At 40.1% G+C, this 17999-nt stretch overlaps 1 protein-coding gene across 26 annotated transcripts in view; it reads left to right on the top strand.

Moving 5' to 3' along the window:
- Window positions 1–17999, top strand: part of LOC105464528 (RNA binding fox-1 homolog 2) — a 296663-nt gene that overhangs the window by 90553 nt on the left and 188111 nt on the right. For all 26 annotated transcript variants that reach the window (XM_071080512.1, XM_071080511.1, XM_071080509.1 and 23 more), the window contains exon 2: window positions 1147–1197. In XM_071080512.1, the coding sequence (XP_070936613.1) occupies window positions 1147–1197 (51 nt within the window). The remainder of the gene's footprint in view (window positions 1–1146; window positions 1198–17999) is intronic.

The raw sequence follows: 17999 nt of genomic DNA, 5'->3' as shown, positions 1-17999 counted from the left end.
TTTTACGCTATTCTGCTAGTAGGAATGAAAGCACAAATGAATGGAAGAAGAGGATGAATATCTAAGTAACGATGTTGAGCACTTTGAAAATTACAAAAGCACTGTGTGTTCTCATTTACTCCTTTGTGTGCACATGTATCTTCCCTCATTTAAAAGTTCTGTTGAAAGCAAGGACCTTGTTTTTATTTGTCTTTTTTACTCCATCAGTCAACTAACAGTGCTTGGAAAATTTTAATATTAGTATATGTTAACTGAATGATTGAATGGGTCGAATAAGCTGGAAATGAGTGTTCATGTTATATGACCTTATACTAAATTAGGGTTTGCATAGTTTTTATTAGCTATCATCCTTGCCCTCAAGGATCTTGATTTAGTGGTTTAAAGTGAAGATGAGATAGATACTCAACATGATATACCTTTAAAAAATAAGATTAATTAGAATCATAAATAACGTAAAAAGTAAGCTGCACAAGTAAGCTAAGTAAATATTAAATATTAAGAGGAGTCATTTAAGTCCATAGGATGATATAGAGTAGTAGAGAAAGTCTTGAACAGAGGTTGAATTTCATCCAGATTTAAGAGAACTGAGGGGATAAAACAAAAAATAAGTAAATACAAAAGTAAAAACTGAGGGGAAACAGGTTGATAGAGACCAGGACCTAGAACTTTTCTGGGTCAAGAGGCAGTTCTCAGCAGGGTTGGTACTTGTCCCCTTTCCATCCAGAGGACATTTGGAAATAAACCAACAAGTTTTTAGTTATCCTAGTGTTCAGGGGTGCTAGTGGCTTACTGTGAGTTGGGACTGGGGATGCTGAAGTCCCACAGTGTATGATGAAGTTAGGAATTACTCTGACCCCAGTCTCAGTAGCACCCTGCCTAAGATATACTGGAAAAGAAACAGATTTAGCTGTATGAGGAGGAAAATAGTTTTTCTGAATAGTGCTCCTAAGCAAATACTGTTTTTTGTTTTTGCCAGTGTAGAGGCTTAACGAGGAGATATATACACTTAGGTAGGGTGGAATACAGTTAATGGAACATTTTAGGAACCAGGGCAGGAATTTATATTTGATCAGTTTGGATGATTTTGATTATTCTTAACATTTTCTTTCATCTCATAGTTTGATATTTTTCTTGTCTTTCTCATAGAACGAGCCTCTGACTCCAGGTTATCATGGATTCCCAGCGCGGGACAGCCAGGTTGGTATCTGCTATTTGTAACTCAGATGATGTATGTGTGTGGTGTGTTTCATCAAAGGGTTGCTGTGATAGAGAACATTTCCTGAAATTACTTACTTTGAAAGGGAATGTGGCTTGTTTCAGCAATGAATGTACTTTTACAGATGTAAATTAAGCATATTTTAAAATTCTATAAGTATTATGTTATTAAAATTGTGGATATTATAAGAGAAAATAATTACTCAAGCACAGTCACGATTGCTTTTGTATTTTCTTCTCCAGGCTACATAATAATTTTTTGACCTGGTTTTCTCGATGCCTCATAATTCTGAATGCTGGACTTGTCTCTTTATTACCTGCCAGTTAGCCCCTGCCCGCACAGAGTTTTTGAGTCCTTGTAATGATCTGTAGCAAGAAAATTCCATTCTCCTCCCTGGGGGAATTCAGCCTTATGGTTTTAATCAGGAAGGCTTGCTTGAGAAAGCGAAGTTTCTGCCGCCTTTCTTTGTTAGATGGGAGGATGACTGGAAAAGCCCAGGCCCTATTATGGGTCAGAGCAGAACTGCTTTCTACGAGCCACCCTCAGTATGGTTTAGGCAAGTGTATAAAATGCCTTCCCTATCTTTTTGCTGTTTGAAGACTTGAGCACATGACGTTGAAGCAGAGCTAGGATAGAAGAACAGGTAAGGCTTCCTCTTAGAGAAATGGTGTGGCTTAAATCACCTTGCCTCCAAAAGAAATTTGTCTCCTTGCTGTTTGGAGATATTGACGTTCTTCAGGAGATTTGAAAGGGTAGCTCCTAGAAATATCTTGGAATGCCATTATTCCTTACAGGGTTGTCCAAAAAAAAGCTACCATTGTTCTACTTGTCCAAGGGATATGAGTTATAGTGCCAAACGAAAGAGTTCATAGTGTCCTTTCCAGAAGTTCACTGAATCTCATCAGAGCTCCTGAAGCGGATCTTAAAAACTAGGATGGTCGGCTGGGTGCAGTGGCTCACACCTGTAATCCCAGCACTTTGGAAGGCCAAGGTGGGTGGATCATGAGGTCAGGAGTTCGAGACCAGCCTGGCCAACATAGTGAAACCCCGTCTCTACTAAAAATACAAAAATTAGCCAGTCGTGGTGGTGCGCACCTGTAGTCCTGACTACTTGGGAGGCTAAGGCAGGAGAATTGCTTGAACTGGGGAGGTGGAGGTTGCAGTGAGCTGAGACTGCGCCATTGCATTCTAGCCTGAGTGACAGAGTGAGACTTTGTCTCAAAAACAAAACAAAAAACAAACAAAACAACAACTACAAGAAAACAGAAACTAGGATAGTTGATAATCAGTAGTCACCTGTTTGCAGGCCTTTCAGATTTGAGAGTAATTTGTCCAATTCTTGCACTTTTGGTGCTGAGTTGATGTCAGATTGGCCCCAGATAGGGCATGGAGAGAAGAAGTGTTGTTATCTCTGTGTTCATCCCCCACTGAGTTCATCACTGTTGATATTGAAGATGAAAGCTTTTGGTAAAAGATAGGGCCATTTATCCCAAATCTAAAGAGAATATAAAGATTTATTTGTTTTTCTTTCTGCTTTGTGTCTGTGCTAGAGCTTCTCTAAGCTGGGAAACTTATGCCCTTTGATAGTACTTTTATATCTTAGTCATATATCAGAAAAAAAATCTCATACCTGGAGATCCACCCTACGGAGATTCTGATTGGGTAAGTTAAGGTTGGGCTTACCCATTCAAATGTTTATAAATCCCAAAGGTGATTCTGCTGTGTAGTGCGCTTGAGAACTGCAGTCCTATGGGCTGCTTTAGAGGTAGTGACAGTTTCTGTTTCATCCTGTACTTTTCACCTAGGACATGTAATAAAGGGGTCATGGTTAGTCTCTTAATCTAGTCTTGCAAACTAATGCAGTTACTTTATTATTTATAAAATGTTGCTTATTCTGGATTTAGGAAGGTAAAGCTAATTGATGTAAAGTCTGAGTTTAGAAGACTGAAAGGGTACTGTATTCTTGTGGGGATTACAGATCAATAAGGAGCTAAGCAAAAAGAGTTAATAGGAATTTATTAAAGCCTAAAAAAGTAGTCTCTTTGATTGTACCTACTTTATTTTTTCTTTCTTTTGCAGCAGGGGCCCACTTCTGTAACCTGCACATTCATTACTCATGCCATCTCTGCTGCAGGCCTGTTACAGCCCTTTGCCATGGTTTAAAGCTGCTCATTTACTTTGAGGCACATTCTGATGGTGACAGGTTTATTTTAGTTTATTTTCATGGGCTTTATTTTGTACTCTGGTTGGATCTTTGAATTAGAGATCTTAGAGTGTGCAAATAGGCAAATATTGAATAGCTGCTTGTTGTATTTGATGAATACAGAATCCAAATGAGTACTGCTAATTAATGCGCCTAACCTTGTGAACTCTCACTTTGTGTTTTGAGATTTGGGAGGCATTTATCAGCATGAAACACTGGTCGCTGAACAGGCTGAGCTGGCGGAAATGGAACTTGTGATCTTTACGTCTCCTCAGCGTGGTTTTGGCTCAGCAAATCAAGGAACTGGGGAATGGGGTGAAGGTGAATTTTAATTGTGCCTTTATTTGCTTTCCCTTTTTTTTGTTGTTGTTTTGGTTTGGTTTGGTTTTGTTTTTGAGACCAAAACCAAAAGGGTCTTGCTCTGTCGCCCACACTGGAGTGCAGTGGCATGAACATGGCTCCCTGCAGCCTTGACCCCCGGGGCGCAAGTGATCGTCCCACCTCAGCCTCCTGAGTAGCTGGGGCCACAGGCATTTCTGTTTGCTTTCCTTATTCTTTCACTGTTCCTTTCTAAATAGATAAGAACTGTCTGCAGACAAGATTCTTATCAGTGGCTGAATGGTGATTTTTAAAAGAGGTAACTCTTTTGATTGCTGTGGACCACTTTCATGGTGTTTTCTCATCTTATTCTTCCAAACACCCCTTTTGAAGTAGATGAGGCAAATATTCCCTTTGGAAAGATAAGGAAATTGAAGCGCACAGAGGTAAAGTGACTTATCCAAGGCAACAATTCAAGTAAGTGGCTGAATAAGAACTGAAATTTGTCTTCTGTCTGAGGGTCCTTTTCTCTGTACTGGAGAATTATTTATTGACCAGAGGAAAATGTGGTCATGTGTGAATGTGCCCATTCACTCATTTACATTATTATAAAGTAATGTGGGGGCTTCATAGAGTTCTTCAAGCTCAACCACAGACGTAGAAGTCCGTGACTCCTGACTAAAGATTATTACTACTGAGTTTGTTAGCACCAAATGTACCACCAGCATTTCACTTTTTTAGTGATTCTTTTATCATATTACATACAGTCCCAATAGCACATTTGAGTTAAAAACCTGAAGGAAAGGAGCAGGGAAAACCACCTGCCACCTCTTGCATGTTTATGCACGGTCACCTCAGCCTTTTTTCCCGATCTGTTAAGAAGCTTTGTGGGATGACAATCCATTGCTTTTAGAAAGCACTCTGAGCATTTCACTATACTTGCTAATGTGGTTTCTCTATGGAAGTGGAGGAGACAAACACTGTTCCAGTTTTACATAAGTGAAAACTAGTTCAGAAAAGTGAGAAATTTTATCTAAGGCCATGCAGGACCAAGTGCAGTGGCTTACATCTATAATCCCAGCACTTTGGGAGGCCGAGGCAGGAGGATTGTTTGAGCTCAGGAGTTGGAGACCAGCCTGGGCAACATAGCAAGACCTTGTCTTTACTAAAAATAAAAAAAATCAGCCGAGTGTGGTAGTATGTGCCTGTAGTCCCAGCTACTTGGGAGGCTGAGATGGGAAGATCGCTTGAGCCTGGGAAATTGAGGCTGTGGTGAGCTATGATTGTGCCACTGCACTCCAGCCTGGGCGACAGAACAAGACCCTGTCTCAAAAATAAATGAATAAATAAATAAAGCCAGGCAGGATTTTAGATTGATGATACCATGTAGTGGTTTAGATTCCTAGTTGACTGTTTATTTGTGATTTATGTGCATGTGCTTAGGCGTGTTCCTGGGCCTTGATTAAGGCTGGAATGTTTTATGGATTTGCAGTATTTTTAAAGTGGGAGAATACTTGTGTGCATCAGCTCTAGGGTTTTTATATAAGAAGAACTTAAGAGCAGCAATCTGATTAGAAGAGGGCTTTGTTCTGCACAGCAGGCTTCCTGTTTTTGCTAAGATTGTTTATATGGGATGGCTCTTAAGGGTTTTCTGGAAAGTGATGGGGGTCCTAAGGCTGGCCCCTTGCTCACTCTTGGTGCAACAACTTTATGTCTGTTATAAATAAGGTGACCATATAAACTTTAGCATTCAAGTTTGGGCACTTTTGAGAATAAAAAGTGATGCCAATAATTAGTTTCAAACAGTCCCAGGTAAACTGGGATATATGGCCATCCTTCTCTAATTGAAGAAATACAGTCAGTGTTTTCTTAACCAATGTGATCAGAACTAGTAGGCCATGGGTTAATCTTAACAACTGGTTGAAGTGGGGAAATATTTTAAACTTTTATTTTAATATAGAGCATTTTTAATTTAAACAAATATATGTTTACTCTTCAGTTTCCTGATATGAGGTCAAGGTCCTTATATATAGATGTGATTGAAATACTACTTGAATTTTTTGCATAAACTATGCTCCCAGAGCATCATCTGTGCGTTCTAATTTGTTTGTTTTAAAGAGGAACAAGGTCTTAATGACATTCAGAGTAATTTGGGTCAAACTGTGTAGCTAGATTTGTGTGATTCCCCCTTCTTGCCCAGTCTTTTACAGTTGTCCTGCCCACATCTAATTTGAGCAAAAGTTTTCAGTGTCTTGACTTGTTTTTCACAAAGCATTCACATTAGAGTTGTTTTCAAGGAAACTTTTCTAATTTATTTCATTGATGTGTGTGTGTGTATATATATATATATACACACACACACATATATATATAACATTTAATTATATAATTATAAGAACTTATGACTTCTGTAAACTGGCAGGTGAATAAACACAAGTGATTTTTGGTAAGCCTACAACTCAGCTACTGGTAGAAGAAGGGCTAGGGGGCAAATAGGAGAGAGTTGTTTACTAGTTTTAGGTGGGCTAAGACTGTTAAAAGCATCCCTTTATTAAACTTGGGAACTGGAGAACATTAGTTAATTTAACAAATTAATTGATTAAAAGAGGCTTATACTTTAATCAACCATAGGGAAGGCTTACTTTTGTTTCATCAATTTTGTATCTCCTTAGTGGTTACTTGGCTAAATTTTGTTTTATTGCTTTAGAGTCAACTCAGTTTGGGGGATGGGTAGGGAAGAGGATTACAGCAGATACACACAAACTAGAGATAATTTGTTTTGCTTCATTGGGGTGGCCTAACCAAGTAAGGGATGTTCAGCAGTGGGATACTTTCAAAACTAAGTGTTGAAAGTAGTGCTGAAGGGCCAGGCGTGGTGGCTCACGCCTGTAATTCTAGCACTTTGGGAGGTCAGGGCAGGAGGATCGCAAGGTCAGGAGTTCGAGACCAGCCTGGCCAATATGGTGAAACCCCATCTCTACTAAAAATACAAAAACATTAGCTGGGCATGGTGGTGCATGCCTATAATCCCGGCTACTCGGGAGGCTGAGGCAGGAGAATTGCTTGAACCCGGGAGTTGAAGGTTGCAGTGAGCCGAGATTGTGCCACTGCACTCCAGCCTGGATAACAGAGCGAGACTCTGTCTCAAAAAAAAAAAGAAAGAAAAGTAATGCTGTTGATTAGCAGTATCCTCAGTATAGTCCGTCCGTCCATCCTTCCTTCCTTCCTTCCTTCCTTCCTTCCTTCCTTCCTTCCTTCCTTCCTTCCTCCCTCCCTCCCTCCCTCCCTCCCTCCCTCCCTCCCTCCCTCCCTCCCTCCCTCCCTCCTTTCTTTCTTTCTTTCTTTCTTTCTTTCTTTCTTTCTTTCTTTCTTTCTTTCTTTCTTTCTTTCTTTCTTTCTTTCTTTCTTTCTTTCTTCCCTCCCTTTTCTTTTCTTTTCTTTTCTAGTAATGTCTGCTAAGTACTTTACAGTTTACAAAACACTCCTGTGTATATCCAGTTTTGATCTTCACAGTAGTTCAACCAGGTAGATTGGGCTTTATTATCCGTGTTTCATAGATAAAAGAATACCAAAGCACAGAGACTGTCAAATGAATCTCCCAGTCTTCCTTACGTAGGTAGTAAGTAAAGAATGGGACTTGAACCCCGATTTTCAGCCTCCATGTCTTGTATTTCCCTTTTGTATTTTTCTGTCAGTGTCTCTCTGAATATGAATGTTCTTTTGCTGGTGTGACAAGATATTCTGGAATCTTTGGAGAATGTGGGAGCATGAAGTCTTCATATGACCTGAAAGTCCCTTGAATAACTTATTTTTGTCAAGTTTTCTATCTTGTTTGTTAAAATAGTTTATGATCTAAAATTTATCTTTTCTTATTTTAAATACAAAGAAAAATGTCATGTTGTCAATTTTTTTTTTTTTTTTTTGAAACTATCGCCCAGTCTGGAATGAAGTGGCGCAATCACGGCTCACTGCAACATCCGCCTCCCGGGTTCAAGTGATTCTTCTGCCTCAGCTTCCTGAGTAGCTGGGATTACAGACATGCGCCACCAAGCCTGGCTAACTTTTCTATTTTTAGTGGAGGCAGCGTTTTGCCATGTTGGCCAGGTTGATCTCAAACTCCTGACCTCAGGTGATCTGCTCACCTCAGCCTCCCAAAGTGCTAGAATTACAGATGTGAACCACCATGCTGGGCCCATTCTTTGATGTTTGAAATGCTTGTCAGTGACTTCTCAAAACTATATTTTTTTCTTTAATTTTCTAAAATTCTGTTGAAAGGCACAATGTGGGTATGTCCCACTGATTAGCAGAAACAAGTGGGAACATCAAAGGAGGTGCTTACGTTGACAAATATAACATAGATAAGTAAAGATTTAAATTCAGAGTGGCAGGCTTACTTTTAATATAGAGGGTAAATTTAAAATGACCTAAGGGTTTTTTTCTTAAAAAGTCTTTTCTTTCCTCAAATTTTTTTTCTTTTTTCTAACCAGTTTTTTCATGGGTAGAAAATGAACTTTATTTTAGTCAGATTTTTGCATGAACTCTCAAGGCTTTTTTAAAATTGGGAGCCGTGGACAATAGCAAATGCATCTTCTGTAGTACTCATTTGACTTGGTTGAAGAAATGATAATGACTTTTCTTCCCTCAGGGATAGTTAGTGGAATGGAGGACATGGTAAGGGTGTTCAGGTTCTAGCTTAGTGCTTTTGAGCTTAAAAAAAGACTGACCCCAAGGAGGCAGTTGCTTTTATGTCATGCCCCAGTATACACACAAACGTATGTGTTGACTATAAATTAGAATTAGTCTTATCAAATACTGCCTATCTTAACCATGTTCTAAGTACTGTGATATTTTCTGTCCCCTTCAAGAAACTGTCGATTGTGACCAACGATTGACCAAAACTGATGTCTGCTGAATTTTTCCTGGACCCACTAATGGATTGCAACCTGTTTGAAAAACATTATTCTAATACTTAGTGTCCTTAAAAATGCAACCTTAAAGAAACCCCATACCTTTATTTTTTTGAGATGGAGTCTCACTTTGTCACCTAGGCTAGAGTGCAATGGCATGATCTCTGCTCATTGCAGCCTCCGCCTCCCAGGCTCAAGTGATCTTCCCATCTCAGCCTCCTGAGTAGCTGGGACTGCAGATGTATGCCTCCATGCCCAGCTAATTTTTGTATTTTTGGTAGAGATGGGGTTTCACCATGTTGCCCAGGTTGGTCTTGAACTCCTGAGTTCATGCGCTCCACCTGCCTCCTCCCAAAGTGCTGGGATTACAGTCATAAGCTTCTGCGCCTGGACACAAGAAACCCCATACCTTTTAGCAGTCACTCCCCTACTTGCCATCTTTCCACCCAAACTGTAAGACCTCCCAGCTGGAGACTGGATTAAAATGGTTCAGAAGTAAAATGTTACCCCTTCTGTATCTCACAGTCTATAATAAGTTTCTTTCTGATCCTCTTTTATTTAATTGAACATGCTTGTGCTTTGCTCTTAAATTACAGGAAGTGTGAAATTGCTTTTTTTTTTTCCCCCTATTAGGTTGTCTAGAACCCCACTTTCAGCCTTTGTGCAAAGCTTTTTCAAACTGTTGCTTCTGTCCAACATCTGACCTCAGGTCACTCATCAATAGTTTAGGTCCTTCTGTGGTGTTGTCCTTGCACCCTCTAGTGGATGAAGGTCTGGTGTATGCTGTAGTGTCTACAGCGTTCTTGTAGCACTTTTCTCAATCCATGTAATCAGCTTTACTATTACATTTTACATCATTTCATTCTTCGAACAGTTACAAATCTTTTCACTCCTGGGAAAGACCATTTTATTTCTTCTGCTGCTCACTGCCATGATAAATAATATGCTTATTCTGCTGTTTCCTGATGTGTCCAAATTTTGGCACTATTCTTTGGCTTCCTTCTGTTGAAGATGAGAAATTAGCAGTTTTATTTTATTTTTATTTTTTGAGACAAGGTCTCGTTGTGTCACCCAGGCTGGAGTGCAATGGTGTGATCTCGGCTCACTGCAACCTCCGCCTCCCGGATACAAGTGATTATTGTGCCTCAGCCTCCCCTGTAGCTGGGATTACAGGCGCACGCCACCAAACCCAACTAATTTTTGCATTTTTAGTAGAGATGGGGTTCCTCCATGTTGGCCAGGCTGATCTCGAACTCCTGACCTCAAGTGATCCACTTGCTTCAGCCTCCCAAAGTGCTGGGATTACAGGTATGAGCCACTGCGCCTGGCCAGAAATTAACAGTTTATAGACCCTCTCTTTCCTTCTAGTGAAGCCATTTTTTGGGTCAAATCAGTATTTACTGATTTGTGAATACATAATAATTATATTATTATGACTATTTAAATATTTTATATCCAAACAAAATATTATTACTTTGCCTTTCTAACATATTTGTTTCCCTTGGAGTTACTAACTATATAGAGAAAATAAATATAAATAAGTATTTGGCAATTGCTTTTTAAAAAGCTCTATGGCCAGCACGGTGGCTCACGCCCAGTCCCAGCACTTTGGGAGATTGTGGCGGGGGAATCACCTGAGGTCTGGAGCTCGAAACCAGCCTGGTCAATGTGGGGAAACCCTATCTCTACTAAAAATACAAAAGTTAGTTGGGCGTGGTGGCGGGTGTCTGTAATCCCAGCTCCTCAGGAGCTGAGGCACAAGAATTGCTTAAACCCAGGAGGCGGAGGTTGCAGTGCGCTGAGATCATGCCACTGAACTCCATCCTGGGTGACAGAGTGAGACTCCATCTCAAAACCAAAACCAAAAACAAACAAAAAAAGTTCTATTAAGATGTCATTTCTATACCTGAAATTTACTCAATGTAAGTGACTTGTTCAGTGATACTTAATAAACATATAGCATTGTGTCACAGTCCAGTTTTAGTACATTTCCCTCATTTCCTAAATTCTTTCAAATTCTTTTGTAGTCATTCCCTGCTCCCTCTCCAGTCCTCCCTCTCTCCCCCAGCAACTACTGCTCTGCTTTCTGACTTCATAAAATTGCCTCTTTTGTGCTGGGCACGGTAGATTACGCCTGTATCCCAGTACTTTGGGAGGCCAAGGCAGGAGGATCCTTTGAGCCCAGGAGTTCAAGACCAGCGTGGGCAACATAGCAAGACCATGTCTTTTAAAAAGAAAAAAATTGTCTCTTTTGGACATTTTATATAAATGGAATTATATGATATATATAGTCTTTGGCATGAGATTTCTACAATTACTATAATGTTTTTGAGGTTCATCCAGGTTGTCCTATGTATCACTATATCATTTTTTTTTTTGCTAAGTAATATTTAATTGTAGGGATGTATCACCTTTTGTTTATTTGTTTGCCAGCTGGTAGATATTTGTATTGTTTCCAGTTTGGCTATTATGAATAGTGCTGATATGAAGAATTACCTGCAAGTCTGTGCGTTGACATACTTTAATTTCTCTTGGGTAGGTTTCTAGGAGTGGAATTACTGAGACGATGCCAGTCTCATGCATAATTTCTTCTTTTTAAGGGAAACAAAGCCGGTGCCGTGGCTTATGCCTGTAATCCCAGCACTTTGGGAGGCTAAGGTGGGTGGATCACTTGAGGTCAGGAGTTCGAGACCAGCCTGGTTAACCCGGTGAAACCTCATCTCTACTAGAAATACAAAAATAAAATAAAATAAAATATTAATAATCATAATAAAAGAGAAAATGAGGTCGCCAATGCTGGAGTGCAGTGGTGCAATCATAGTTCAATTTAGCTTTGAACTCCTACCTGAAGTGATCCTCCTTTCTCAGCCTCCCTGAGTAGCTGGTATTACCAGCTTGAGACACCATGGCCAGCCTCATGCATAACTTTTAAAGAAACTGCAGACTATTTTCCAAAGTGGTTTGGTTTTATCTAACTTTTTTGTTGTAATGACTGTATGGTAATAGCTCATTGTGGTTTAATTTGCATTTCCGTAATAATTAAGTAGGTACCTTTTCATGTGCTTGTTAGCCACTCATGTTTGCTTTGGTGAGATGTCTGTTCAGGTTTCTTGCCCAGTTTTTATTTGGTTTTTCTTCTTACTGAGTTGTAAGAAGTCTTTATATATTCTGGGTACAAATTCTTGGTCAGATTTACAGTTTGCAAATATTTGTTCTCAGTTATGAGATTTTGTAATACGTATCTTCTTCCTTCTCCAATAAAAGAAAACAGAATTGTTTTCATCCATATTTGCTAGGTTTGGATAAATTCTGAATAACTATTTTATGAAAGTGACTATGAAAACAGGCATTTGCCTCTCTGCTGAGGCCTGGTGGTTCCTTCAAGGAAGATTTGCAGGTTTGTAGTGGCTTCGTGCTTGGCTAACAGCTTTCTCCAGATGCTTGGTGGCAAGCATGTTTGGACAAGAAAGCTCTTAATGTGATGAAGCGAAATTGTGCTGCTTTCTTCATGTCCTAAGGGATATGGCAGAGTGAGGATCAGCTAGGTTCATTGGCTTTTTTTTTTTTAAACTGTAACTTCTTTTTTTTTTTTTTTGAGACAGAGTCTTGCTCTGTCGCCCAGGCTGGAGTGCAGTGGCTGGATCTCAGCTCACTGCAAGCTCCGCTTCCCGGGTTTACGCCATTCTCCTGCCTCAGCCTCCCGAGGAGCTGGGACTACAGGCGCCCGCCACCTCGCCCGGCTAGTTTTTTGTATTTTTAGTAGAGACGGGGTTTCACCATGTTAGCCAGGATGGTCTCGATCTCCTGACCTTGTGATCCGCCCATCTCGGCCTCCCAAAGTGCTGGGATTACAGGCTTGAGCCACCGCACCCGGCCTTGAAACTGTAACTTCTATATAAAGCTGTTTCGTGGCAATTTCTCCGTAGACAGACACCCCTGCCCCCCCAAACAGACAGACAGACACACACACACACACACACACACACACACACACACACACACACACACACCCTCCTTGGTTCTGGGTTTAAATATCAATCCTGCTGTTGCAGGCTAAATGATTTTAGGCAAGTTTTTGTTCTTCTCTGAGCCTCAATTTCTTCATCTGTAAAATAGGAATAATTCCTATTATGAAAGGTTGTTACAGTATCAGAGATAACATATGTAAATTTCTTGGCATGTAATAGGGCTAGTAAGTCATTTTTCTCATTTATTTTATGAAAAAGAGGCCATAAGGAAGCTTTACAAGGGAATCATTAGTTCTCACACTCTGATTTAAGTCTATTTTCTCATTTTCCTTTTGATTCTTATTCACTATTTGAAATGAATCATATCTGTAGATTTGAAATTTCTAGCTCAGGAATCTAGCTGTTGGACATCTCCAAGAAAAAGAGGTCTTTGTGAAGGAAATGAAATCTGTGTAAGTTTATTTACCTGACTCATGGGTCTTGGCAGCATGCATATAAAGAGGGAGTCATTTTGGGGACTATAACCTGAGCAGAATTTTGTAAAAACTGAGCCAGACATTTAAGGCTTGCTACAATTTGCTTCCCATTTTTTCAGCTCTGTTTCTCATTATTACCCTATTAACATATATATATATTTTTTTTTTTTTTTTTTTTTGAGACGGAGTTTTGCTCCTGTTGCCCAGGCTGGAGTGCAATGGCGCAATCTCAGCTCACTGCAACCTCCACCTCCTGGGTTCAAGCGATTCGCCTGCCTCAGCCTCCCTAGTAGCTGGGATTACAGGCATGTGCCACCACACCCGGTTAATTTTGTATTTTTAGTAGAGATGGGGTTTCTCCATTTTGGTCAGGCTGGTCTCCAACTCCCAACCTCAGATGATCCACCGGACTTGGCCTCCCAAAGTCCTGGGATTACAGGCATGAGCCACTGCACCCAGCCTGCCTTCTGCCTTATATGTCTCTTCACAGTCCTTCAAATGTCTATCTTGGGCATTTATTTCTTCCTAATGCCTTTCGTTTGTAATGTTTCTCCTTTACCAGCAGAATCCTAAGTATCCTTTAAGATCCTTGTTAACAACTTAATCTCCCTTTTGAAATCTTTCCTTATTGCCTCTGTTTGAATTCGTTTAACATGTCTGTATGAACATTTCCATAAAGTTTGGATCCAAGTGAGTTTGGGAAATACTGCAAGGACTCTGAGGAAATCACTTAACTTCTCTTAAGATTCAGTTTTCTGTGAAAGTGAGGATACCATAGGATGTTTGAAAGGATTAAAGTCTTAAAAATGTCCTAGGTCAAGAGTGACTTACTGCCTGATGTTGTGAAAATAGGTTGCACTAACCTTTGCCTTTGACTTTCCAGGTAATCTAGAAAGTCTCTTCTCATCTCTGGGCCCAAGTTTCTTCTTTTTGCTTTAAGGACTCTTTGGTGGTAATGGGTTTGGTTTTTGTGGGTCTTGGGAGTGTCATACTTTGAGTGTTCTCTCACCTGCTGAATCCTTCAGGGCTACTGTGGATCTGTGGATAGATGAACGATGCCAGAAGTATTAGAAATATGGCTGGCTTTTATTCTCATCGCTCTTCTGTACCTGGTTTGTCACATCCTGCCTTTTATGCCACAATTTGACTTTTTCCCCTAGCTTTGCCTCTTTTTGCTTAGTTTAGGGTTGCTGGGATTGTTAAGCTGTGATTGTTGATCCACTCATGACCCAGTTGCTTAAATATTTTGTTAATGAATGGATCATAATTTCACTGGTTGACTTTTCAGTAGATTGACCTGTTACTTTGTATATAGGCAATTGATTTGTATTGTAATGAGAGGCTTAATGTGACCATCAAAAAGAATTATCTGACTAAAGATTATTAATCACTAGGGCCATTTACAAAGGAAAATTACAGAATTTCCATTAGCAATTTTCAAAATCGAGAAATTCATCTGACTAGACTTGGTTAGGGCAGCTAAGTAGTTAGTAGGCATATTCTTGCTGTAGGGGTTAGTACTACCAAGCAATTGGTGGTCTTTTTATAATCAATTCTGGCTATCATTTTGTGAGTTACATTTAAGAAGCTTGACATATTTATTCAGTCCTTTGTTCTTTAACAGACAGTCACTGGCAGATGATTTAGAGTGAAACCAACTAATTAAGTATAAGGTAAGACAAAAGGCCTCGTAGTTGGTGGACAATATAGTTATGGTTTTCAGTTACAGATTAAATAGTTTAATTTTCTTAATAGCATTAGCTGCATACTATTATACTGATCTCATCTAGGGTTGATTAGAGAGACGGGAATAAACAGGTAACTTAAGATCTTCTGTTAGAAACTTTGGTACCACCAGAAAATACTCTCAGCAAGTACTATGTAATCATGCATTTAAACAGCTCTGATCTCACTGGAGTCTCATTACTCTGCTTAGCTTTTATCTGCTGATTATTCTTTAGTGTGATATGCTAAGCCTTCTGTGATCTGGCTTCAGTCTTTTTCCTTCTGTTTTGTGTAAGGTACTCTGTTCAAGCCACACTGTGGGGTGGGGTAGCATAGCTTTGAAATTAGATGTGGGTTTGAATTCTAATTCCTTTACTTACACTATTTCCCATTTCTCATGTTTAAATACAGTCCGTCCTTTAAATCTCACTTCAAATGCTACCTTCTCCTTGAGGTTTTGGTTAGTGCACTTATTTGCGAGCTGACTCAGTGTCCCAGGGCACATGCTTTCTACTTTGCTTTTTGTGTTTTTTTGGAGACAGAATCTCTCTCTGTCCCTCAGGCTGGAGTGCAGTGGTGCAGCCTCGAACTCCTGGGCTCAAGTAAGTGATCCTCCCACCTCAGCCTCCCAAGTAGCTGGAACTACCCAGGCGTGCATGTGCTACCATGCTGAACTAATTTTTTTAATGTTTTATTTTCAGTAAAGACAGCATTTTGCTACGTTGCCCAGGCTGATTTTGATTTCCTGAGCTCAAGTAATCCTCTTGCCTCAGTCTCCCAAAGTGTTGGGATTACAGGCGTGAGCCACTGTGCCCGGCCTTCTACCTTGTTTTTTTTTTTTTTTTTTTTTTTAGTTTTTTGAGATGAAGTCTTGCTCTGATGCCCAGGCTAGAGTGTAGCAGCTGGAATGGCTCACTGCAACCTCTGCCTCCGAGTTCAAGTGATTCTCCTGTCTCAGCCACCCGAGTAGCTGAGATTACAAGTATGCACCACCACGCTGGCTAACTTTTATGTATATATTATATATAATTTTTTTATTTTATTTTTTTGGTAGAGATAGGGTTTCACCATGTTGGCTAGTTCGAGTTGGTCTCGAACTCCTGACCTCAAGTGATCCACCCACCTCGGCCTCCCAGAGTGCCGGGATTTCAGGCGTGAGCCACTGTGCCCGGCCCAGTCTTCTACTTTGTAATAGCACTTTATCACTGCCTATCGCATTATGGTGAAAAGGTTTGACAACACACAGAATTCTGTAAGAACAAGAGTTCTCTCATGCTTCTTAGTTTTCTTGAATACTTTGCACAAAGTACATGCCTAGTATGAATTTGGTAAAGTGTGGTAAAGGGATAAATTAAATAAACTCAACTGCAGCCTGTTGAAATACAGAGACTCCTCCATTTGGATTTTCTGTTACGGACAAAGGGAGAAAAAAACAAAACTGTGGTTGGACGTTCACTAGGTTGTTATTGCCTTTGCCTGGCCAGAGCGATATGAAAAATTAATACTTAAGAAACCAGATATCTGATGTTCAGCAAGAGAGTGCCTCTTACACATTTAATGGGTTCAGTCAAGTGGATATTAAATGTAAATCTGTCATTTTATGGAGCCATAGAAGGCTCTTAAGACACTCAACAAATATACTTATTGAATTAGTAGAACTTTTCCCATGAATCTCCTATTACTGCATTAGGATCTTTGTTCCCTTAGTGTGTCTTTAGCCTATGCTCTCACAAACTTTGCGGTGTCATGTGGATCACAGGATCGTTTAAGATAAAGATGCTTTTAGCTCTTTAATTCTGGTATTTTATTATTGGTGCAGGGAGCCCGTACATGATCTTAATTTCAGAGTAACACGTGTCTCGGCATGGGAAGGGGTGTCCTGATGAAAAGAGGGCTCACGGGTGGAATACTGACTATGTGCTCGGCACTGTATAGAGCAAGTCGTTTTTAAATCCCATTTGAAGGGGAGGAAACCAAGGCTCAAAGGGATTAAGTCATTGTCCTAGGCTATGTAGTTGTTAATGAGTGAATCTGAGTTTTAAAATAAATGTGTTAGATTCCAAGGTTATTTTTGCACTGGGCACTTATTTACTTTTATTTGAATGTTATTTTTTTGCATTTTACTTGCATGCTTAATTTTTCTTTGCTCAGTAGCAAACATTATTTTCCCCACTTGCTTCCCTATTTACTAAGGGGTGATAGTTATGTGTTATATAGCTATAGTCCTGTGTAGTTTACAGGTATTGCTTTCATACCCATTCTCATTTGATCTTTGGTGAGACCCCAGTGAGTCTTTATTATTTGGGTGGAGGGGAAGGGTTTTAATCTCCATTGGCAGATGAGGAAATGAAGATTTCCAGTTTCCTGAGAGATTTGCCAAGGTAAGTGGCATAAAATTGGCTTTAAAAAAAAAAAAAAATCCTTGGCCACAATTTATTAAAAAGGCAAATGGAATGGTCCTCCTAGAAAAGATTTGGAAGTTAGCCAGGTGTGGTGGTGTGCACCTGTAGTCTCAGCTACTCTAGAGGCTGAGGCAAGACGATGGCCTGAGCCTAGGAGTTCGAGGCTTCAGTGAGCTGACTGTGCCAGTGTACTCCAGCCTGGGCAACAAAAGACCCTGTCTCTAAAAAAAATATGGAAGTGTAAGAAGTTGGGGAAATAAAAGGAAAAAAAAAAAAAAGAGATGAAAGGCCTGGAGCCCGGTCCTCTGTGTTTCCCTCTCCCCATAAGGCTCTGCTGACTGGAAGACAGTTTGAAAACCAGTGAGGAATGATCAAAGAACTCTGGTGTCAGACAGACCTGAGTTCAAATTCCAGTTTGGACTGATACTTAACTTCTGTTAGGCTTACTTCCTCATTTGTAAGATGGGATGCTTTTGTAGGATTGCTGGTAAGTATTAGCCAAAAAACATGCCACAAATCTAGCACAGTACCTTCAGCTTCTGTGGATGCAAGAGGAGTGTGGTAGGCAGTGTAGGCTGACCACTCACCCTGTGCAGGACTCACACTAAATGTTATGGGAAGTCATTACTAAGACAGGGCCATAAGATTTCACACTCAGCACTTCATACCTGACTGAAGGTTCAGGTGTCACATTTATCAATAGTTTAGAACAGGAGGGGGCAAACTTTCTGTAAAGCATCTGAGAGCATCTGGGCCATATGGTCTCTGTTAGAGCTACTCAGGA

This window comes from Macaca nemestrina, chromosome 15, assembly GCF_043159975.1.
Source record: "Macaca nemestrina isolate mMacNem1 chromosome 15, mMacNem.hap1, whole genome shotgun sequence".
Classification (NCBI taxonomy): domain Eukaryota; kingdom Metazoa; phylum Chordata; class Mammalia; order Primates; family Cercopithecidae; genus Macaca; species Macaca nemestrina.
The sequence above is the reverse complement of the archived record's forward strand: the minus strand, read 5'-3'. Positions and strand labels throughout refer to the sequence as shown.